This window comes from Ascidia mentula, chromosome 1, assembly GCF_947561715.1.
Source record: "Ascidia mentula chromosome 1, kaAscMent1.1, whole genome shotgun sequence".
Classification (NCBI taxonomy): Eukaryota; Metazoa; Chordata; class Ascidiacea; order Phlebobranchia; family Ascidiidae; genus Ascidia; species Ascidia mentula.
This window is the reverse complement of record NC_138566.1, coordinates 11021977-11043750: the sequence shown is the minus strand read 5'-3', so window position 1 is coordinate 11043750 and position 21774 is coordinate 11021977. Positions and strand designations below refer to the sequence as shown.

Sequence of the window (21774 nt, the reverse complement as noted above, 5' to 3'; positions counted from 1 at the left end):
GCTGTTAGCTGTCTGTGAGGTGTGCAGTTTTAAATCAATTAAATTGAATTTTCCTCTTTGTTCTTTTGTGAGGTAATAATGCAATCGAATTCCCAAACTAGATAATTTTTGGACTTATGTACGAAACTGATTACGATATAGAAAATTGTATGACTTCGTGTGTAAACCTATATGTATCCAGATGACGTTGTTACCCCCAATCCCTATACTTGGTAATGTCAGCTATAGTGTAGTAAGCAATGCACATCGCAACATGACTTTTTGTCGCAAACAAGTGCTAAGTAACTCTGGAAGCTAAACGAGTTGAAGCAGCACTGACGTAACTAAATGGCTGTCACGAAATTCGACATGAATCCGGAAATGCAACAAAAATGCAAAACCAAAAGCTACTGCGCCGCACACACAATGTACTGTTGCTTTAATCACTTCGTGATTAAATTTCGCTTGCACCATCCTCAAATAGAGTCCATGGTGCAACATCAGGGAATTTTGCATCACTTCACTTGTTGTTGACCGCAAGTCAAAGTGTGTTGTCTGTTGACTCTGTAGAAAACTTGTCTTTTCCTGCAGGTTACGCAGCCAAGTGCACATAGTCTGTAACTACAAAACGGAATATTGCATTCCAATTAGATTTTGGTGCATATGGTTTAAATTAAGAAACAAATCGGGATGATTTGACAATCTTTAGAAAGCTGATGGTTGAAGCTTTTTCAAATGTTGGACTTGCTTACCGGGAACTTCAGGTATCTGAAAAAAGAATTAATAAGAATTAGTAGAGGCCAGATAAGATATAACCAGAATATCGACAGCAGTTTCTTCACAGTTTTATCTTAGGCTATTAAGAGACTTTATTAAAGGTGCCATAAGCAAATGTCGGCAATACACGAGAAAGAAAAAAAGGACGCCACGCAGCCAAAGGCGGTGATAAAAGTTGGAGAACTGGTACAGCGTCTTAAGCGTGCTTAGTCGATAAAATTTTTAAATTGTCTGGGCCTTCCCGAATAGTGGTTTGTCAACATGTTAGTCGAAGTTGTAACCTACAAAATTCATTCGGTTAACTCTCATTTCTGGGGCTTAAACACCAAAACGTGTTCATGTAGCCTAAAGAATAATTTCCTTATAAATGCTTTTAGTGGGCAGGCAACTAAAATATCATCTAAATACTCAACAACGAAAGTGTAGTGATTGACACACTGAGTACATTAGGTTCCGAAAATTCTGAGCACCGTTTTACTTTTCTGAATGTAAACCCTTTTGTTTACTTTGCCACATCTTACTCAGAACACCGCTGAAATTTGTATTATACTTGTATATTCCAGTGTATGGCGATTTTGGAATCAGGTATTGATTGTCAACCCATTTCTGTTAAAAACACAAAAGCGGGCACATAATTGCCATGACAGATAGCAATATTCCAATCATTGATTTTGAAACTTGTGGATTGCAAAACGAGGAATGTTTACAAGAGGATTTTGCTGTCGTCGGAAAGCAATTGGTGGATACTTTCTCCAACGTTGGATTCGCGTACTTAAAGAACTACGGCATAACTGAGTTAGTCAATTGTTTGATTAAAGGCAAACTATTTCTGAAAATTACTGATGGGTAAATCCTTTCTATTTTTTTGGTAGATCCTACATACAAGACGTGCATAAAGTGACAGAAAGATTGTTTATAAAAACCTTAGAGGAAAAAAAACGCTACGCCATGAAGGGTATCAGCAATTTCGGATGGATAGGAATGAATGAAGAAAGCGCGACGTAAGCCATTTCACAGACGAAAGGTTGAAATTGTCGAAAGTATTTTACTCTTGGAAAATATTGTAGTCACTGTTGCTTCTATAAAACTTTTTGTAAAAAAAATTCTGTTGAAACATACACTTAGAGGAAACCCGAATATGCCAGACTACAAAGAGGCGTTCAATATCAGTAGCGCGTCGTTTTCAAGAAGAAAAGAAGAATGGCCGGATGATATCGCACCAGGATTCTCAGATGCTATGTTAGGTTTCATGGAGCACGGACGCAAACTTACCTTGAGAGTTCTTCGTGCTTTAGCTGTTGGAATGGAGTTGGAGGTAAGACTTACAATTATAAATAAAATTAACGAACCATCTTTAAATTTGTTGACACAGGACGAGTATTTTTTCTGCAAATGTCACAGCAAAATGCACACGGATGAAAGCAACAGCTCAGCTCGGACCATTTATTACCCGCCTGTGAAAAGTGAATTGATTCCTGGTCAATTGTGGTGCGGAGAACACGCGGATTCGTCATTTATCACGTTCGTTTTCCAGGATCAAGTTGGAGGTTTGCAGGTAAGAAAAGTTTGTTAAATCAGCGTCACCAAATTCCACTTATCTTGTCGCAAAGGTAAGAACAAGAGACGGCGAATATGTGGATGCCACCCCTATCGAAGGAACGGTTGTTGTAAATGTTGGTGATATGCTGGAAATTTGGTCAAACAAAAATCTTAAATCAACGGTTGGTATCATTCCGAAAACAAACATAAGTTGTTTTCAAATTTACAAAACTCGTTTAGCCTTTTTCTGCGATTCTAAGCTGACAGTGTTTTTTTGAATCATTTGCTTAATTGTTTCAATTTCTTCATAGCGGTGACACCGAACGTTGAGGTATTTGTCCGTAATATGTCCCACGTTAGAGTTGATCAAGACTAGTGTGTAAAATTTGTTTTCTATTTCAGCAACATCGTGTGGTTTTTAAGGAGGCTGAAATGCGGAATACGGCTCTTCGTCGTTCACTCGGATATTTCGTATATCCTGACAACGATGTCGTCATCAATAAACCATTGGTTTACAAAGACGAGACCAGAAACAAATACGACGAATCGTATGAACCGCTAACTGCGTTGCAGTGGGGCATAAAGATGTTTTCTACTTACTGGAATGCAGGGAACAGTGGAGAATGAACTAAATGTGTTTTTATAATCTTAAGCCCATGACCAATGTATTTAAATTAACTTTGAATGAATGTAAATGCTGCAAATTGTTTGCATTGCAATTAAAGTTGCAAATTGTACACTGAATTTTTTGTGCGGAAAGGTTATGATTTATGAAATAGCAAAGTAAACGCAGTCCCACAAAAACTATACATGTTGGCATTTATTGTTGACCGAATGCATGCGTTCAAAGGTATTTCAGTCAAAGATTGAAGTAAATTTCAATTGCAAATAATGATCATCGGTAACTTTGGTTGGGAACGTTCATTTTCAATTAACACAGACTATTTCAGCCAAATATTGCTTTGGAGTGCTCTACATTCAAAAATATTAACTTTAACTTGGTTTGCTATGTATTGCGACGCGTCAGCACATAACCTTGAAATAGCGCCAAACTCCTTGCTCACCGGCGCGTTAAGGTTGTGAATGCAGCTTGTGCTTTACCGATCGTTGCTAACTGTGCACAAAGTGCCATTGCTTCTAGGTCACGTAGCCAACTACTCGCAGCAATAGCGAAACATTACATTCCAGGCATAGATTTTGTCATGATGGCAATAAAACCTTTGATCATTTATTACATGGCGCAAATATAACAATGTTTGTTTTGCGATGATGACGTCACCATTTCAAGTTGCGCTGCTTTGTATTAATATAATTCACAACAGAAATAATACAAAGTAAAAAAATACCACGAAAGTTAACTTAATTTTGTTCTTCAACTGAAAGGTAAATAGGTCGGACACCCTCATCTATTGTACTTTTTCATAAGGATACAATATCACTTAAATGTTTAGCTTATTACACTCGAATGTATTTGAAAAGTTTTAAAACAGCTAAAATATAATGTTTACAAAACATTCAAGCAGGCATAATCATAAAATTAAAAGCCTAAACTTAAGAGCTGCCTTGTTAGCATGAAAATAGTTAACTACACTTTGCAACATATTCATCGTGTATTTGCGGTTTCCTGCAGCAACGTCACACGTTTGTGGTTCAACACCCAAGCTGAACACTTGCAAGTCTCTTATGCCGTACGTGCTCACCAGGCTACATGCACAAACTGAGAAATGTATGATAAATAACGATACGTTTCCGCTGGCGTTGTCTAAAGTTATTTGAGCAATGATTTTCAAATTACACCCATAGGTTTTTCTGTATAATTCCAAATCTGGTTTGTGTCTCAGTAATTTTTTACATGAAATGAGGGGGTTATTTATTCATACATATGTATTGCTGCCAACACACACAAAAGAAACCATTGGGCAGCAAATGTGATCAGAAACTCGCTAACCTGGTAAATAATCAAATAATATGATATTTAACGTTTTGTCCGTTAACTCTCATTTCTGGGGTTTGAACACCAAAACGTGTTCATGTAGCCTAAAGAATAATTTCCTTATAAATGCTTTTTCCCTATAAAACGAAAGTGTAGTGATTGACACAATGAGTACATTAGGTTCTGAAAATTCTAAGTACCGTTTTACTTTTCTGAATGTAAACCCTTTTGTTTACTTTGCCACATCTTCCTCAGAACACCGCTGTAATTTGTATTACTTGTATATTCCAGTGTATGTCGATTTTGGAATCAGGCATTGATTGTCGACCCATTTCTGTTAAAAACACAAAAGCGGGCACATAATTGCCATGACAGATGTCAATATTCCAATCATTGATTTTAAAACTTGTGGATTGCAAAACGAGGAATGTTTACAAGAGGATTTTGCTGTTGTCGGAAAGCAGTTGGTGGATGCTTTCTACAACGTTGGATTCGCGTACCTGAAAAACTACGGCATAACTGAGTTAGTCAAAATTAATTGCTTGAAGTATATAATTAGTGGTAATATTTTCTTTAAAATGTTGCAGCTCGTATGTCCAAGATGTCCATAAAGTGACCGATACTTTTTTCACGAGCCAGGAAAAGATAATAGTCGATATGCGAAAAAGGGTGTCACAAATTTTGGATGGATAGAAATGGGAAAAGAAAATGTGAAGTAAGCCTAATTTTCTTTTTCAATGATTAAACTTTTTTGCAAAACATGCTCGTTCGGCTTTTTTTTAATTTTAATGAAGCACATGTTAACACAAATAAACTTTGAGTAACATTGCACTAACGATGAAAAACTAAGTTCCGTTAATTTTCTAAGAAAAGGGTATTTAGACTTTCCTTTCGTTTAATAATTAAACTAAATTGTTCAGTGCTGACCAAAAGAAACCTTCAGACTACAAAGAGGCGTTCAATGCAAATGGCGCGTCGTTTGCAAGAAGAAAAGAAGAATGGCGGATGATATCGCATCAGGATTCTCAGATGCTATGTTAGGTTTCATGGAGCACGGACGCAAACTTACTTTGAGAGTTCTTCGTGCTTTAGCTGTTGGAATGCAGTTGGAGGTAAGACTTACAATTATAAATGAAAATAACGAATCAACTTTTAATTTTGTTGAAACAGGACGAGTATTTCTTCAACAAATGTCACAGCAAAATGCACACGAATGAAAGCAACACCACAGCTCGGACCGCTTATTATCCGCCTGTGAAAAGTGAATTGGTTCCTGGCCAATTGTGGTGCGGAGAACACACGGATGCGACGTCAGTAACGTTCGTTTTCCAGGATCAAAATGGAGGTTTGCAGGTAAATCTCATTCTGGCAGCATCCTTTCATCCATTAGCATAAATCTAAATTTGATCTTTAGGTTAAAGATACATGCGGCAATTACGTGGATGCCACTCCTATCAAAGGAACGGTTGTTGTAAATGTGGGAGATATTCTGGAACACTGGACAAGTCACCAACTTAAATCTACGGTTAGTGGCAAAAGTCAAATAATGGCTATATTTCCACACAAAAATAACTTCAATATTGCAAAATGACCTCAACTTTGCAGCAACATCGTGTGGTTGTGAAAAAGAATGGCGTGGATGATGCGGTTCTTCGTCGTTCACTTGTGTATTTCGCAATCCCCAACAATGACGTTGTCATCAACACTCCGTTGGTTTACAAGGACCAGAGTAGAAACCAACCTGGCGATTCGCACAAACCAATAACCACTGAGCAATGGGTCAACAGGAAGCTGTCATCATACTGGAAACCTTTGCTGGACAAGTAGCGAATGAACGCAAGTTGTCGCTATTACTTTGACTTGACGATGTATGCATTGTAATCAACCTATTTAATAAATGTAAATGTGTAAATAACTCTAATTGTCTCAGAGATATCTAACAGTGTCTCAATGGCGCTAGTGCGTGGTGAGGCTCTTGGGTTGTAATAATTTATTCTACCTCGTCTTACAAAGTAATCAGATTTTGGATAATTCTCTGGATAACGATTGTATTGAAATCTGTTGACTGTTTCATCAAAACAATGCAGAATAGTAGAATGTGGTAAACATGATATATATTAAAAAAAAACATCTTGGTTGAATGATTAAGTAGAAATCTAGGCCAGTCCTAGTTATCACACATGATGTTGAACGAATGACTTTACTCTAAAACAATCGGTGGATAAATCATTTGTGTCGCATTATTGGGTTATGTTTACACTTGGGTCGGTAGTTGCGAAATATACAATGCATCATGTAACGGGGCTTGCAATGCTTGTGCAATGCTGCAAACGAAGCTTTACGTTGGTATGCATGTGGTTTGCAATGGGTTGTGCAACACTTGTGCAATGCTGCTCACAAAACATTACGCAATACAAGCACTGGATTCTCTGACGTATGTTACAAATGCCACACAACAATATCACAATTAAATGGGTGATAATTTTTCGTTTGATGAACTAAAACATAAGAAGTAGAATTAAATATGTAAAGATATAAAGCAAAATATTTTACACATGAAAGTCAAGGCAGCGATATTTCTTTACAAAATTGCATCGTCATCGGGTAATGTTGTCTCGCGATGAAATTGTGGTTTGTTTGTTGACTGCTCTGGTGTTGGGCGTAACATAAATTTGTTGCAGTTTTTGATGCATTCTTCAATCTCGACGTAACAGTTTAAAATGTCTTAAAATTTATGCGGTGACAGAGAACAGACATCGTATGAATGTGAAACTTGTGTGAGAAGTTTTTGAAGAACAGGCACAATATCATATTCCTGCAACATGATTGTGAAGTTATGGTGTGGCGTTGGTCAGGTTGCCAAGCTGAGAAGGTTTACAAAACAAGCCGCAACCGCTAGAACTTTAATCTGATTAACTGCGAACTTAGTTGGATTTCGCAATCTTCCCCCAGCGGCATTGGTCTATGGGAATATAATAGACGTTTTTGGTATGTATGTATCGGTGAGTTGCACATAACAGCCGTGTTACTGTAAGTTAAATACAATGTTTTTGCGTTTAATTAAATGTATTTAGATGGCCTGATCTCCCCAAATTTCGCGAACTTTTTTTTCCAAAAAGTCTTTAGATTTTATCAGTTCGTCTTGAGGAACTTCATCCTCGTCATTGAGACTCTCATCCTTGTATACGAGTGGTTGGTTGATGTAAACGTCATTATTTGGAGTGACGAAGTAAGCCAAAGATCTCCGAACAGACTTTAACAAAAATTCACTCTCGGGGATAATCACACGATGTTTCTAAACTCAAAATTTTCAAATACCATTTGAGTACTGATGATGAACCATGTATGAGTTCGAAACATCTTCCAGCATTATGATGAACAGCATCCTAGCTTTGTTTTTTTTTATTTAAACTACTTAACTCCAGATACTTTGCACAAAATATTTCTATATTCTATATATTGGACCTGAATCAATGTATGAATATTTGCCTGTTTATGTTTCACCTCTTTCCAATCTTATATCGTGCTATACACAAACTATATTGAAGTAGCATTTTTTTACTTGTAGTCCACCAATGCTATCTTGAAAAATCAATGTTATTGCTGTTATGTCAGCATGTTCGGCAAGTCTTTGTTGTCCAGGCTCCAATTCGCTTGTTACTGGAGGGTCATATAGTGTGCGAGTACACGTAAAAGTTTCTTTCGAATGCACATCTCTGTGTCACTTGGCGAAGAAGTCTTCATCCTATGGCATGACGTTTTGTATCAGAATAACGCAAAATTATCTTAACTTTTGTCAATGTAAAATTGTTCGACCACCTTTAACTCCAGACCAATAGCAAGAGCGTGAAGAATACGAAGAGAAAGTTTTCGTGACCTCTCCATAAAATCTAACAATGTGTCAGAAAATCCTGGTGCCAGATCATTTGGCCATTCTTCCTTCTTGCGAAAGAAAGATGCGCCATCAGCGTTATTCGTTTCATTGTAATTGCTGGGTGTACTGGGTTCATACCTGTTCAATTAATATTTAGTATCGAGAAAAGGAAAATCAATTTAGTTGAGCAAACTATTGCGATGTGACGGCTAATATTGGGATTCATACCTCTCTTTTCCAATTCCAATGTAACCAAAGTTTTGTCCAGGCTTTTTGTTGTATTTTTCTTTTTCTTCAAACGAACTGGTGAAAAATGTGGCGTTTACATCGTTTACGTTTCGAACAAAATCGCTAAAAACAAAATAAATTACCCAAAATTTAGTCACTAGCAAAAATATCCGTGTGTTAATCCAAGCATTTGCGACCCCTCAAACTGTGCTGATAGATTATTAAATGCGAGAATTTGAAACATATGAAATTGCCACCTACTGGTACACGTACGGCACAGATTTGAGTGATGACATTACCCTAACATCAGTTACAAAATGTAATTTCCAATACTCCAGAACATTTTAGCACATTACAACATTTTCTCCTGACAGTGATGTCTGGCAAATTCCGACTCAGGACAAATCCAATTTAAGTTCATTGCCACCACGTTTTGGCTGGGCTTGTGGATAGTTACATTGCCTAAGTAGGTTGTTGTGTACTGAAGTTTGGGTAAGCGTTGGTAATGTTTTTTACATTTTTAACAGGTCAATCAGTTTGACTGATTTGAACGTTTGATTATTACTTCTCTGCATTGTAAACTATCATTCACAAAAGCTTTACAAAATCAAACTTACTCATCAATTCCAGTATTTTTCAGGTAAACAAATCCAACATTAGAAAAAACTTCAACCATCAGCTTGCCAGAGATTGTCAAATCTTTATGTAAACATTTTTCTTGATTCAAACCACATACACCGAAATCTATAACTGGAATGTAATGTTCCGCCATTACTGCGTGCTGTATAGTTGGCTACGTGACGTCAAGCAAACACAAGTTGTATGTGGTGTCAGCAGCTTTCACAATGACTTTGTACGATCCGCGGATCGGTAAACAATAAAGAACTGCGCTGCACACTTTACCCAGGTAACAATACAACACAATGGGCAGTAAGGAACATTGTAGGGTTCATTGTTGGTGATATCGGCGTTTGTGTATAATTATTTCTCCATTCATTAATTCTGCATATTTGGTTTTTGTGGTATACGTATTGACCATATTAAGTAATAGCAATAGCATATTATCTGTGGCCTTCCTATTCAGACTCATTAACTTTAAGTATTTTGCACCCACGTATTGACCAATCACACATATGCTATAGCAGAATGCTAGCTTTAACAGCCATAGTAAGACTTGGGGACATGGTAGACACCAAGTTTATACATGATGCTAAGCTTCACACATCTTTCAGTATATCAAGATGGAAACGAGGCTACGACCCAGATCTTGTTTTTGTCTCCGTGGAAGGTTGTCTGTAAACCAAGCCCGCATTCCCATCATCCTCCCCCCATTTGGCCTAAAAATCAATGCAATTGTCAACCACAGATCAGAACCATTTCGTCTGCTTTTCAATTTGTCGATGAACCCTGAATTACGTCACAAACAAGAAGCAGAAAAAAGCCACTTTTATCTAACAAAAATTTTTTCACCAGTCCCATGGAAGAAAAACACCTTTCAGCCGTTTTTACATAAGCGAAACATCATCGCTAGGTAAACGCAGAGAGCGTTCCGGGGAGGGCATTGGCGCTCGAGACATATTCCATACACAAAACCGTATACTCATTTAGCCCTGGATATATTTGGGTTCCTTTTCAAGGGTCCATAAAAAGAATATTTTTAATTTTAATGCACACATCAGTCTTGTTTCTTGTCGTATGAGATATGTAAACATTTTCTGCTAGGGTTCGAGTTTGAGAACAACATAAACGTTAAAAAGGACATACCTACATTAAAATTGGATCACAGATGATTTAGAATGTATATGAAAATGTAATATAAGAAACGTGTCAGTAGGATTCGCCGGAAACAGTATTCCGACATTCACCGTGACGTGAACGCTCCTTAGGTGGCCCAAACTGTAGCCTACTTAATCAGCAATTTGACAATTAAAATTTTACAATTTGTTCAATCTCATCATAACACAAATTTTAGAGGGCCTTATTTTCCCAAAGGGAACGAAATATTTTTGACAAAAAGTCTTTAGACTTTATCAGATTCTCTTGAGGAACTTCATCCACGTCATTGAGACTCTCATCCTTGTATACGAGTGGTTGGTTGATGTAAACGTCATTATTTGGATGGACGAAGTAAGCCAAAGATCTCCGAACAGATTTTAACAAAAATTCACTCTCGGGGATAATCACACGATGTTTCTAAACACAAAATATTTCTGTATTCATTTATTATTCGTTTAGTAAATCGACGTTACCGTGGATTTAAGTTTGCCTCTGGTCCAATGTTGCATTGTGTCTCCTATGTTTATCAAAACCGTTCCTTCTATTGGTGTTGCGTCAACATAATGTCCATCCACATGCTTGACCTAAACAAACAAACGGTTTTACCGCAACTTGTGTATCATCTTTAAACCCTAATGTTGCATTACACACAAAATATTTAGATAGTATTTTTACTTGTAGTCCACCAATGCTATCTTGAAAAACCAATGAAATTGAAGTGAAATCGGAATGTTCGAGAAGTCTTTGTTGTCCAGGCTCCAAATCGCTTGTTACTGGCGGGTAATAAAGAGTGCAACTGTGGGTCGCAGATGTTTCTGTTGAATGCATATCCGTGTGACACTTCGTGAAAAAGTCTTCATCCTTAAACAGAAGATGTAATCGTTTTCTAATAGAATTGGAAATATTGTGCCGAAATACTTTGATATTTTTATATATTATAACGACTTTCAAAGTGAAATTGTTCAGCCACCTTTAACTCCAGACCGATAGCAAGAGCATGAAGAATACGAAGGGAAAGTTTTCGTGACCTCCCCATAAACTCCAACATTGTGTCAGAAAATCTCGGTGCAAGATCATTTGGCCAATCTTCCTTCGTACGAAAGAAAGATCCGCCATCTACGTTGTAGAATTCCTTGTAATCGCAGGGTAGATTGGGATTTAATCTGCTCAAAAATGGGATTCCTGCATTAAGAAAATTGAGAATAGTTTAGCAGGCACTAATACTTCTCCGTTCCTAATCCCATGTAACCAAAAATTTGTCCAGGCTTTTTGTTGTATTTTTCCTTTTCTTCAAACGGACTTGTAAAAAACTTGGCCGTTTCATCGTTTACTTTTTGTATAAAACCACTGTGAAGATACAAGATTGTTTAAAACTGAAAAGTCAGCAAAATATTCTTGTCGTGCAATTGCGATCAGTTTGGTTTGCGTTAGTTATTCGACAAAGTTTATGTTGGATTTACAATCCTAATGAACATTTTTTCCGTTTGAGACATCAACAGCAACTACTAATATATTAAAGCCATGTTTTTAGTATTGACAAACCTTAATTAAATCTCGTATTTGTGCAAATGTAGTTGTTCAAACTGTTTAAACAATGAACATCGTAACTTTTCTGTTTTAGATTTAGATTGGAATTGAATTGTTGCAATGATAACTATGAATCCACGTTTGTTATTAGAATTGTAATGTAGCTATTGTGATGCACAAAACATTACTTTGTGGCAAGTGCAACCTTTGTTTATCCAAGCGTGACGCCTTTTCTTTGCGCCACTTCTTAGAACAAAGATTTTGTGTAAAGTATTCAATCAAATATACGCTGATGAAACTCCTGTTACAGCTTACCAGATTACTGCAACCAAGCCGTATCAGAAAGTATTTACCACATGTAATAATTTGGGGTCTTGTCCAATTTTAAACCGCATTGGCCCGAATAATTTTATTGCAATTCTTACTGCTAACAATGCTCAACGTATGCACATACTGTACCAACACGTATTAGCTTATAGAATCCGTTAATACTACAAGTATACACCGAACGCCGACTAAAACGTCAAATACAAATCGTAAACGAAGCACTAAGTCTCTACCAAACCAAACTTACTCATCAATCCCAGTGTTTTTCAGGTAAACAAATCCAACATTTGAAAAAGCTTCAACCATCAGCTTGCCAGAGATTGTCAAATCATCATGTGAACATTTTTCTTGATTCAAAGCACATGCACTGAAATCTATAACTGGAATGTAATGTTCCGCCATTGCTATGTGCTACACAACCTGGGCGCAAAGTTTTGCGCAAAGCCAGCAGTTTGTACAACTCTTATGGCTAAGAACCAAAATTTTTTCACAACCGTAACGCCCCGGTGAGCAAGGAAGAAAGCAGTTGCCACTATTCAGAGGTAAGTGCTGCTGTGTCGAAACGAATTCAAGAGCAAGTACATGTTAATTTTTTTTTACTTCTGAGCACTCCGAAGGCGTATTTGGCAAAAGTAGTCTATGTTAATTTATGATAAGAAATTCCAGACAAAGTTGCGAAATATATATATATACGCCTTTCTAATCTTGTATTGTGCTACACAATAACAAATTTAAATGGATTTTTTTTATGTAAGATTTTTTCTTGTAGTACCTAACATAGGGTTGAGGGGGGCAGTTTCCTGCTTAAGTTTCTTTTTTTTGTGATTGCATCTTACTTCTTATGTTAGGAGGAACAAGACATGAGATATAGGTTTGCTACTATGTTTTTTAGACACCGGGTTATGGCTCTGCATGCAGTATATTAAGGTGGGGTCCAACCAAAAGGTAAAATGCATGATCTACACACCTTTCTGGTGAACTATATAATGCTGAGAACATATGGCCATTGCTGCCAATGCTATCTTTAAAAATCAATGTTATTGCTGTTATGTCAGCATGTTCGGCAAGTCTTTGTTGTCCAGGCTCCAAATCGCTTGTTACTGGTGGGTAATATAGTGTGCGAGTACACGTAAAAGTTTCTTTCGAATGCATTTCCGTGTGACACTTGGCGAAGAAGTCTTCCTAAGGCATGACGTTTTGTATCAAAATTATCTTAACTTTTGTCAATATGAAATTGTTCGACCACCTTTAACTCTAGGCCGATAGCAAGAGCATGAAGAATACGAAGAGAAAGTTTTCGTGACCTCTCCATAAAATCTAACAATGTGTCAGAAAATCCTGGTGCCAGATCATTTGGCCATTCTTCCTTCTTGCGAAAGAAAGATGCGCCATCAGCGTTATACGTTTCATTGTAATTGCTGGGTGTACTGGGTTCATACCTGTTCAATTAATATTCAGTATCGAGGAAAGGAAAATCAATTTAGTTGAGCAAACTATTGCGATGTGACGGCTAATATTGGGATTCATACCTCTCTTTTCCAATTCCAATGTAACCAAAATTTTGTCCAGGCTTTTTGTTGTATTTTTCTTTTTCTTCAAATGAACTGGTGAAAAATGTGGCCGTCATATCGTTAACGTTTCGAACAAAATCGCTAAAAACAAAATAAATTACCCAAAATTTAGTCACTAGCAAAAATATCCGTGTGTTAATCCAAGCATTTGCGACCCCTCAAACTGTGCTGATAGATTATTTAAATACGAGAATTTGAAACATTTGAAATTGCCACCTACTGGTACACGTACGGCACAGATTTGAGTGATGACATTATCCTAACATCAGTTACAAAATGTAGTTTCCAAAACTCCAGAACATTTTGGCACATTACAACAGTTTCTCCTGACAGTGATGTCTGTCAAATTCGGACTCAGGACAAATCCAATTTAAGTTCATAGCTACCGTTTTGGCTGGGCTTGCATTGCCTAAGTAGGTTGTTGTGTACTGAAGTTTGGTTAAAGTGCATATGCCACGGCCATAACAACTTTGCGTAAAACTAAAGGTATATCTACAACAAACATATATCCAAAGTTTTACGGTTCTACGTCAACTAAAAAATGTAGAAAACTGCACGAAAAGTAACGGCGACCAAAAATCGTAAACCTTTTGCGCTGAGCAGAAAAGGACATCACATAAGGCGCTTGCGTCGAAAAAATGCATTGTTTAGATAGGAGAAGGCGCCTGGTTTTGTAGATATCGAATAGTTTCAAACATATGAGAATCCACAGATTACGTTACCTTAAAGGTCAGGACAGGGTTTTGCATCACACAAAAATTTGGCATTGTGACGTCACGAATCGAAGGCTTATTTGTCCCTAATTAGAGGAAGACCATAGGGTGTAGCAGAAACGACATAACTGTGAGTGGACAAAACGACAATGCTAAACTAATGGTTTGTCTCTGTCGTGTTTTCAAAAGTTCATGTATCTCGTTAGCGATCATAAATGCTGTAACAACAAGAACACCCTGACCCAGTAACTGTTTTATTATTGCACAACTAAATTAGACATAATAGGTCGAACAGCGGCCATCTGTCTTCAGCTTAAATTAACATCAAAATCCGTTTATTGCACTTGTTCACTTTTTGTCCCCTGTTTAATGCAATATTATGCTTAAATCAGTTTTACAATGTTTTCCATTCCTACGCATAAGGCTTGCTGCCAGCACTCGCGCTCGACCGAAGCACCTTCTATGACGTCACGCAACAATATCTCGCTTTCGCACGATTTCGTTCGCAGCGGCAAAAGAGCGACTTTGATCAGCTGTATCTCAAAAACCAGTCGTCGTATCAAGCTACTTTTTTCGCCAGAAATTTTCTGAACTTTTCTTAGTTTGATTATTAACATGTTTGATTTTTACGTGTCATATGCACTTTATGCGTTGGTAATGTTTTTTACATTTTTAACAGGTCAATCAGTTTGACTGATTTGAACGTTTGAGTATTACTTCTCTTCATTGCAAAATATCATTCACAAATCCTTTACAAAATCAAACTTACTCATCAATTCCAGTATTTTTCAGGTAAGCAAATCCAGCATTAGAAAAAGCTTCAACCATCAGCTTGCTAGAGATTGTCAAATCTCCATGTAAACATTTTTCTTGATTCAAACCACATACACCGAAATCTATAACTGGAATATAATGTTCCGCCATTGCTGCGTGCTGTATAGTTGGCTACGTGACACCAAGCAAACACAAGTTGTATGTGGTGTCAGCAGCTTTCACAATGACTTTGTACGATCCGCCGATCGGTAAACAATAAAGAACTGCACTGCACACTTTACCCAGGTAACAATACAACGGGTAGTAAGGAACATCGTAGGGTTCATTGTTGGTGACATCGTCGTTCATGTATAATTATTTCTCCATTCATTAATTCTGCATATTTTGTTTTTGTGGTATACGTATTGACCATAATAAGTAACAGCAATAGCATATTAGCTTTGGCCTTCCTATTCAGACTCATGAACTTTAAGTATTTTGCACCCACGTATTGACCAATCACACATATGCCATAGCAGAATGCTAGCTTTAACAGCCATAGTATGACTTGGGGACATGGTAGACACCAAGTTTATACATGATGCTAAGCTTCACACATCTTTCAGTATATCAAGATGGAAACGAGGCTACGACCCAGATCTTGTTTTTGTCTCCGTGGAAGGTTGCCTGTAAACCAAGCCCGCATTCCCAACATCCTCCCCCCATTTGGCCTAAAAATCAATGCAATTGTCAACCACAGATCAGAACCATTTCGTCTGCTTTTCAATTTGTCGATGAACCCTGAATTACATCACAAACAAGAAGCTGAAAAAAGCCACTTTTATCTAACAAAAAGTTTTTCACTAGTCCCATGAAAGAAAAAGTACAACAAACCACGCTTTTCAACACCTTTCCGCCGTTTTGCATAAGCGAAACATCATCGCTAGGTGAACGCAGAGAGCGTTCTGGGGAGGGCATTGGCGCTCGAGACATATTCCATACACAAAACCGTATACTCATTTAGCCCTGGATATATTTGGGTTCCTTCTCAAGGGTCCGTAAAAAGTATATTTTTAATTTTAATGCACACATCAGTCTTGTTTCTTGTTCGTATGATATATGTAAACATTTTCTGCTAGCGTTCGAGTTTGAGAACAACGTAAACGTTAAAAAGGACATACCTGACATGTAAAGGCGACCTATATTAATATTGGATCACAGATGATTTAGAATGTATATGGAAATGTAATATAAGAAACGTGTCAGTAGGATTCGCAGGAAACAGTATTCCGACATTTACCGTGACGGGAACGCTCCTTAGGTGGCCCAAACTGTAGCCTACAGAATCAGCAATTTGGCGAATATAAAATTTTGCTTAAAAATGAAACTTGACAATGAAAATTTTGCATTTTGTTCAATCTCATCATAACATAAATTTTAGAGGGCCTTATTTTCCCAAAGGGAACGAAATATTTTTGACAAAAAGTCTTTAGACTTTATCAGATCCTCTTGTGGAACTTCATCCACGTCATTGCGACTCTCATCCTTGTATACGAGTGGTTGGTTGATGTAAACGTCATTATTTGGATGGACGAAGTAAGCCAAAGATCTCCGAACAGATTTTAGCAAAAATTCACTCTCGGGGATAATCACACGATGTTTCTAAACACAAAATATTTCTGTATTCATTTATTATTCGTTTAGTAAATCGACGTTACCGTGGATTTAAGTTTGCCTCTGGTCCAATGTTGCATTGTGTCTCCTATGTTTATCAAAACCGTTCCTTCTATTGGTGTTGCGTCAACATAATGTCCATCCACATGCTTGACCTAAACAAACAAACGGTTTTACCGCAACTTGTGTATCATCTTTAAACCCTAATGTTGCATTACACACAAAATATTTAGATAGTATTTTTACTTGTAGTCCACCAATGCTATCTTGAAAAACCAATGAAATTGAAGTGAAATCGGAATGTTCGAGAAGTCTTTGTTGTCCAGGCTCCAAATCGCTTGTTACTGGCGGGTAATAAAGAGTGCAACTGTGGGTCGCAGATGTTTCTGTTGAATGCATATCCGTGTGACACTTCGTGAAAAATTCTTCATCCTTAAGCAGAAGATGTAATCGTTTTCTAATAGAATTGGAAATATTGTGCCGAAATACTTTGATATTTTTATATATTATAACGACTTTCAAAGTGAAATTGTTCAGCCACCTTTAACTCCAGACCGATAGCAAGAGCATGAAGAATACGAAGGGAAAGTTTTCGTGACCTCTCCATAAACTCCAACATTGTGTCAGAAAATCTCGGTGCAAGATCATTTGGCCAATCTTCCTTCGTACGAAAGAAAGATCCGCCATCTACGTTGTAGAATTCCTTGTAATCGCAGGGTAGATTGGGATTTAATCTGCTCAAAAATGGGATTCCTGCATTAAGAAAATTGAGAATAGTTTAGCAGGCACTAATACTTCTCCGTTCCTAATCCCATGTAACCGAAAATTTGTCCAGGCTTTTTGTTGTATTTTTCCTTTTCTTCAAACGGACTTGTAAAAAACTTGGCCGTTTCATCGTTTACTTTTTGTATAAAACCACTGTGAAGATACAAGATTGTTTAAAACTGAAACGTCAGCAAAATATTCTTGTCGTGCAATTGCGATCAGTTTGGTTTGCGTTAGTTATTCGACAAAGTTTATGTAGGATTTACAATCCTAATGAACATTTTTTCCGTTTGAGACATCAACAGCAACTACTAATATATTAAAGCCATGTTTTTAGTATTGACAAACCTTAATTAAATCTCGTATTTGTGCAAATGTAGTTGTTCAAACTGTTTAAACAATGAACATCGTAACTTTTCTGTTTTAGATTTAGATTGGAATTGAATTGTTGCAATGATAACTATGAATCCACGTTTGTTATTAGAATTGTAATGTAGCTATTGTGATGCACAAAACATTACTTTGTGGCAAGTGCAACCTTTGTTTATCCAAGCGTGACGCCTTTTCTTTGCGCCACTTCTTAGAACAAAGATTTTGTGTAAAGTATTCAATCAAATATACGCTGATGAAACTCCTGTTACAGCTTACCAGATTACTGCAACCAAGCCGTATCAGAAAGTATTTACCACATGTAATAATTTGGGGTCTTGTCCAATTTTAAACCGCATTGGCCCGAATAATTTTGTTGCAATTCTTACTGCTAACAATGCTCAACGTATGCACATATTGTACCAACACGTATTAGCTTATAGAATCCGTTAATACTACAAGTATACACCGAACGCCGACTAAAACGTCAAATACAAATCGTAAACGAAGCACTAAGTCTCTACCAAACCAAACTTACTCATCAATCCCAGTGTTTTTCAGGTAAACAAATCCAACATTTGAAAAAGCTTCAACCATCAGCTTGCCAGAGATTGTCAAATCATCATGTGAACATTTTTCTTGATTCAAAGCACATGCACTGAAATCTATAACTGGAATGTAATGTTCCGCCATTGCTATGTGCTACACAACCTGGGCGCTAAGTTTTGCGCAAAGCCAGCAGTTTGTACAACTCTTATGGCTAAGAACCAAAATTTTTTCACAACCGTAACGCCCCGGTGAGCAAGGAAGAAAGCAGTTGCCGCTATTCAGAGGTAAGTGCTGCTGTGTCGAAACGAATTCAAGAGCAAGTACATGTTAATTTTTTTTTACTTCTGAGCACTCCGAAGGCGTATTTGGCAAAAGTAGTCTATGTTAATTTATGATAAGAAATTCCAGACAAAGTTGCGAAATATATATATATACGCCTTTCTAATCTTGTATTGTGCTACACAATAACAAATTTAAATGGATTTTTTTTATGTAAGATTTTTTCTTGTAGTACCTAACATAGGGTTGAGGGGGGCAGTTTCCTGCTTAAGTTTCTTTTTTTTGTGATTGCATCTTACTTCTTATGTTAGGAGGAACAAGACATGAGATATAGGTTTGCTACTATGTTTTTTAGACACCGGGTTATGGCTCTGCATGCAGTATATTAAGGTGGGGTCCAACCAAAAGGTAAAATGCATGATCTACACACCTTTCTGGTGAACTATATAATGCTGAGAACATATGGCCATTGCTGCCAATGCTATCTTTAAAAATCAATGTTATTGCTGTTATGTCAGCATGTTCGGCAAGTCTTTGTTGTCCAGGCTCCAAATCGCTTGTTACTGGTGGGTAATATAGTGTGCGAGTACACGTAAAAGTTTCTTTCGAATGCATTTCCGTGTGACACTTGGCGAAGAAGTCTTCATTCTAAGGCATGACGTTTTGTATCAAAATTATCTTAACTTTTGTCAATATGAAATTGTTCGACCACCTTTAACTCTAGGCCGATAGCAAGAGCATGAAGAATACGAAGAGAAAGTTTTCGTGACCTCTCCATAAAATCTAACAATGTGTCAGAAAATCCTGGTGCCAGATCATTTGGCCATTCTTCCTTCTTGCGAAAGAAAGATGCGCCATCAGCGTTATACGTTTCATTGTAATTGCTGGGTGTACTGGGTTCATACCTGTTCAATTAATATTCAGTATCGAGGAAAGGAAAATCAATTTAGTTGAGCAAACTATTGCGATGTGACGGCTAATATTGGGATTCATACCTCTCTTTTCCAATTCCAATGTAACCAAAATTTTGTCCAGGCTTTTTGTTGTATTTTTCTTTTTCTTCAAATGAACTGGTGAAAAATGTGGCCGTCATATCGTTAACGTTTCGAACAAAATCGCTAAAAACAAAATAAATTACCCAAAATTTAGTCACTAGCAAAAATATCCGTGTGTTAATCCAAGCATTTGCGACCCCTCAAACTGTGCTGATAGATTATTTAAATACGAGAATTTGAAACATTTGAAATTGCCACCTACTGGTACACGTACGGCACAGATTTGAGTGATGACATTATCCTAACATCAGTTACAAAATGTAGTTTCCAAAATTCCAGAACATTTTAGCACATTACAACAGTTTCTCCTGACAGTGATGTCTGTCAAATTCGGACTCAGGACAAATCCAATTTAAGTTCATAGCTACCGTTTTGGCTGGGCTTGCATTGCCTAATTAGGTTGTTGTGTACTGAAGTTTGGTTAAAGTGCATATGCCACGGCCATAACAACTTTGTGTAAAACTAAAGGTATATCTACAACAAACATATATCCAAAGTTTTACGGTTCTACGTCAACTAAAAAATGTAGAAAACTGCACGAAAAGTAACGGCGACCAAAAATCGTAAACCTTTTGCGCTGAGCAGAAAAGGACATCACATAAGGCGCTTGCGTCGAAAAAATGCATTGTTTAGATAGGAGAAGGCGCCTGGTTTTGTAGATATCGAATAGTTTCAAACATAGGAGAATCCACAGATTACGTTACCTTAAAGGTCAGGACAGGGTTTTGCATCACACAAAAATTTGGCATTGTGACGTCACGAATCGAAGGCTTATTTGTCCCTAATTAGAGGAAGACCATAGGGTGTAGCAGAAACGACATAACTGTGAGTGGACAAAACGACAATGCTAAACTAATGGTTTGTCTCTGTCGTGTTTTCAAAAGTTCATGTATCACGTTAGCGATCATAAATGCTGTAACAACAAGAACACCCTGACCCAGTAACTATTTTATTATTGCACAACTAAATTAGAAATAATAGGTCGAACAGCGGCCATCTGTCTTCAGCTTAAATTAACATCAAAATCCGTTTATTGCACTTGTTCACTTTTTGTCCCCTGTTTAATGCAATATTATGCTTAAATCAGTTTTACAATGTTTTCCATTCCTACGCATAAGGCTTGCTGCCAGCACTCGCGCTCGACCGAAGCACCTTCTATGACGTCACGCAACAATATCTCGCTTTCGCACGATTTCGTTCGCAGCGGCAAAAGTGCGACTTTGATCAGCTGTATCTCAGAAACCAGTCGTCGTATCAAGCTACTTTTTTCGCCAGAAATGTTCTGAACTTTTCTTAGTTTGATTATTAACATGTTTGATTTTTACGTGTCATATGCACTTTAAGCGTTGGTAATGTTTTTTACATTTTTAACAGGTCAATCAGTTTGACTGATTTGAACGTTTGAGTATTACTTCTCTGCATTGCAAACTGTCATTCACAAATCCTTTACAAAATCAAACTTACTCATCAATTCCAGTATTTTTCAGGTAAGCAAATCCAGCATTAGAAAAAGCTTCAACCATCAGCTTGCCAGAGATTGTCAAATCTCCATGTAAACATTTTTCTTGATTCAAACCACATACACGGAAATCTATAACTGGAATATAATGTTCCGCCATTGCTGCGTGCTGTATAGTTGGCTACGTGACACCAAGCAAACACAAGTTGTATGTGGTGTCAGCAGCTTTCACAATGACTTTGTACGATCCGCGGATCGGCAAACAATAAAGAACTGCACTGCCACTTTACCCAGGTAACAATACAACGGGTAGTAAGGAACATCGTAGGGTTCATTGTTGGTGACATCGTCGTTCATGTATAATTATTTCTCCATTCATTAATTCTGCATATTTTGTTTTTGTGGTATACGTATTGACCATAATAAGTAACAGCAATAGCATATTAGCTTTGGCCTTCCTATTCAGACTCATTAACTTTAAGTATTTTGCACCCACGTATTGACCAATAACACATATGCCATAGCAGAATGCTAGCTTTAACAGCCATAGTATGACTTGGGGACATGGTAGACACCAAGTTTATACATGATGCTAAGCTTCACACATCTTTCAGTATATCAAGATGG

The 21774-nt window shown here is 37.3% G+C and overlaps 5 protein-coding genes and 2 pseudogenes across 5 annotated transcripts; 2 read left to right on the top strand and 5 right to left on the bottom strand.

Moving 5' to 3' along the window:
- The first annotated feature begins 1019 nt into the window (after positions 1–1019).
- Positions 1020–3033, top strand: LOC145912215 (uncharacterized). The gene is made up of 6 exons (XM_082999628.1): positions 1020–1551; positions 1629–1757; positions 1882–2071; positions 2129–2311; positions 2367–2477; positions 2698–3033. The coding sequence occupies exons 1-6, from the start codon at positions 1397–1399 to the stop codon at positions 2920–2922; spliced, it is 993 nt and encodes a 330-aa protein (XP_082855754.1). The 5' UTR covers positions 1020–1396; the 3' UTR covers positions 2923–3033.
- A 1563-nt stretch (positions 3034–4596) lies between these two features.
- On the top strand, positions 4597–6055 carry LOC145915573 (uncharacterized; annotated as a pseudogene).
- A 1243-nt stretch (positions 6056–7298) lies between these two features.
- Positions 7299–9102, bottom strand: LOC145915417 (uncharacterized; annotated as a pseudogene).
- A 1196-nt stretch (positions 9103–10298) lies between these two features.
- On the bottom strand, positions 10299–12362 carry LOC145915258 (uncharacterized). Its single transcript, XM_083002720.1, has 6 exons — positions 12208–12362; positions 11331–11453; positions 11077–11269; positions 10782–10967; positions 10580–10690; positions 10299–10523 (listed from the first exon to the last, which is right to left on the bottom strand). Exons 1-6 carry the CDS (start codon positions 12360–12362, stop codon positions 10299–10301), a joined length of 993 nt encoding a protein of 330 aa, XP_082858846.1.
- A 297-nt stretch (positions 12363–12659) lies between these two features.
- Positions 12660–15168, bottom strand: LOC145915098 (uncharacterized). Its single transcript, XM_083002710.1, has 5 exons — positions 15014–15168; positions 13490–13612; positions 13204–13399; positions 12928–13142; positions 12660–12675 (listed from the first exon to the last, which is right to left on the bottom strand). Exons 1-5 carry the CDS (start codon positions 15166–15168, stop codon positions 12660–12662), a joined length of 705 nt encoding a protein of 234 aa, XP_082858836.1.
- A 1266-nt stretch (positions 15169–16434) lies between these two features.
- Positions 16435–18498, bottom strand: LOC145914942 (uncharacterized). Its single transcript, XM_083002698.1, has 6 exons — positions 18344–18498; positions 17467–17589; positions 17213–17405; positions 16918–17103; positions 16716–16826; positions 16435–16659 (listed from the first exon to the last, which is right to left on the bottom strand). Exons 1-6 carry the CDS (start codon positions 18496–18498, stop codon positions 16435–16437), a joined length of 993 nt encoding a protein of 330 aa, XP_082858824.1.
- Positions 18499–18795: 297 nt separating this feature from the next.
- On the bottom strand, positions 18796–21307 carry LOC145914801 (uncharacterized). The gene is made up of 5 exons (XM_083002685.1): positions 21153–21307; positions 19629–19751; positions 19346–19538; positions 19064–19281; positions 18796–18811 (listed from the first exon to the last, which is right to left on the bottom strand). The coding sequence occupies exons 1-5, from the start codon at positions 21305–21307 to the stop codon at positions 18796–18798; spliced, it is 705 nt and encodes a 234-aa protein (XP_082858811.1).
- Positions 21308–21774: the final 467 nt, after the last annotated feature.

Bases quoted from the DNA above. Each gene is read 5' to 3' on its own strand.
- LOC145912215 (XM_082999628.1), top strand. From the start codon at position 1,397: ATGACAGATAGCAATATTCCAATCATTGATTTTGAAACTTGTGGATTG. The intron at 2,072-2,128 runs GTAAGACTTACA...TTGTTGACACAG, and splicing joins CTGTTGGAATGGAGTTGGAG to GACGAGTATTTTTTCTGCAA. The intron at 2,478-2,697 runs GTTGGTATCATT...TTTCTATTTCAG, and splicing joins ACAAAAATCTTAAATCAACG to CAACATCGTGTGGTTTTTAA.
- LOC145915258 (XM_083002720.1), bottom strand. From the start codon at position 12,362: ATGGCGGAACATTACATTCCAGTTATAGATTTCAGTGCATGTGCTTTG. The intron at 11,454-12,207 runs GTAAGTTTGGTT...GTATCTTCACAG, and splicing joins AAAAACACTGGGATTGATGA to TGGTTTTATACAAAAAGTAA. The intron at 10,524-10,579 runs GTAACGTCGATT...TTTTGTGTTTAG, and splicing joins GAGGCAAACTTAAATCCACG to AAACATCGTGTGATTATCCC.
- LOC145915098 (XM_083002710.1), bottom strand. From the start codon at position 15,168: ATGGCGGAACATTATATTCCAGTTATAGATTTCGGTGTATGTGGTTTG. The intron at 13,613-15,013 runs GTAAGTTTGATT...TTTTGTTTTTAG, and splicing joins AAAAATACTGGAATTGATGA to CGATTTTGTTCGAAACGTTA. The intron at 13,400-13,489 runs GTATGAATCCCA...TTAATTGAACAG, and splicing joins ATTGGAATTGGAAAAGAGAG to GTATGAACCCAGTACACCCA.
- LOC145914942 (XM_083002698.1), bottom strand. From the start codon at position 18,498: ATGGCGGAACATTACATTCCAGTTATAGATTTCAGTGCATGTGCTTTG. The intron at 17,104-17,212 runs GTGGCTGAACAA...CTTCTGCTTAAG, and splicing joins CTATCGGTCTGGAGTTAAAG to GATGAAGAATTTTTCACGAA. The intron at 16,660-16,715 runs GTAACGTCGATT...TTTTGTGTTTAG, and splicing joins GAGGCAAACTTAAATCCACG to AAACATCGTGTGATTATCCC.
- LOC145914801 (XM_083002685.1), bottom strand. From the start codon at position 21,307: ATGGCGGAACATTATATTCCAGTTATAGATTTCCGTGTATGTGGTTTG. The intron at 19,752-21,152 runs GTAAGTTTGATT...TTTTGTTTTTAG, and splicing joins AAAAATACTGGAATTGATGA to CGATTTTGTTCGAAACGTTA. The intron at 19,282-19,345 runs GTGGTCGAACAA...GTCATGCCTTAG, and splicing joins CTATCGGCCTAGAGTTAAAG to AATGAAGACTTCTTCGCCAA.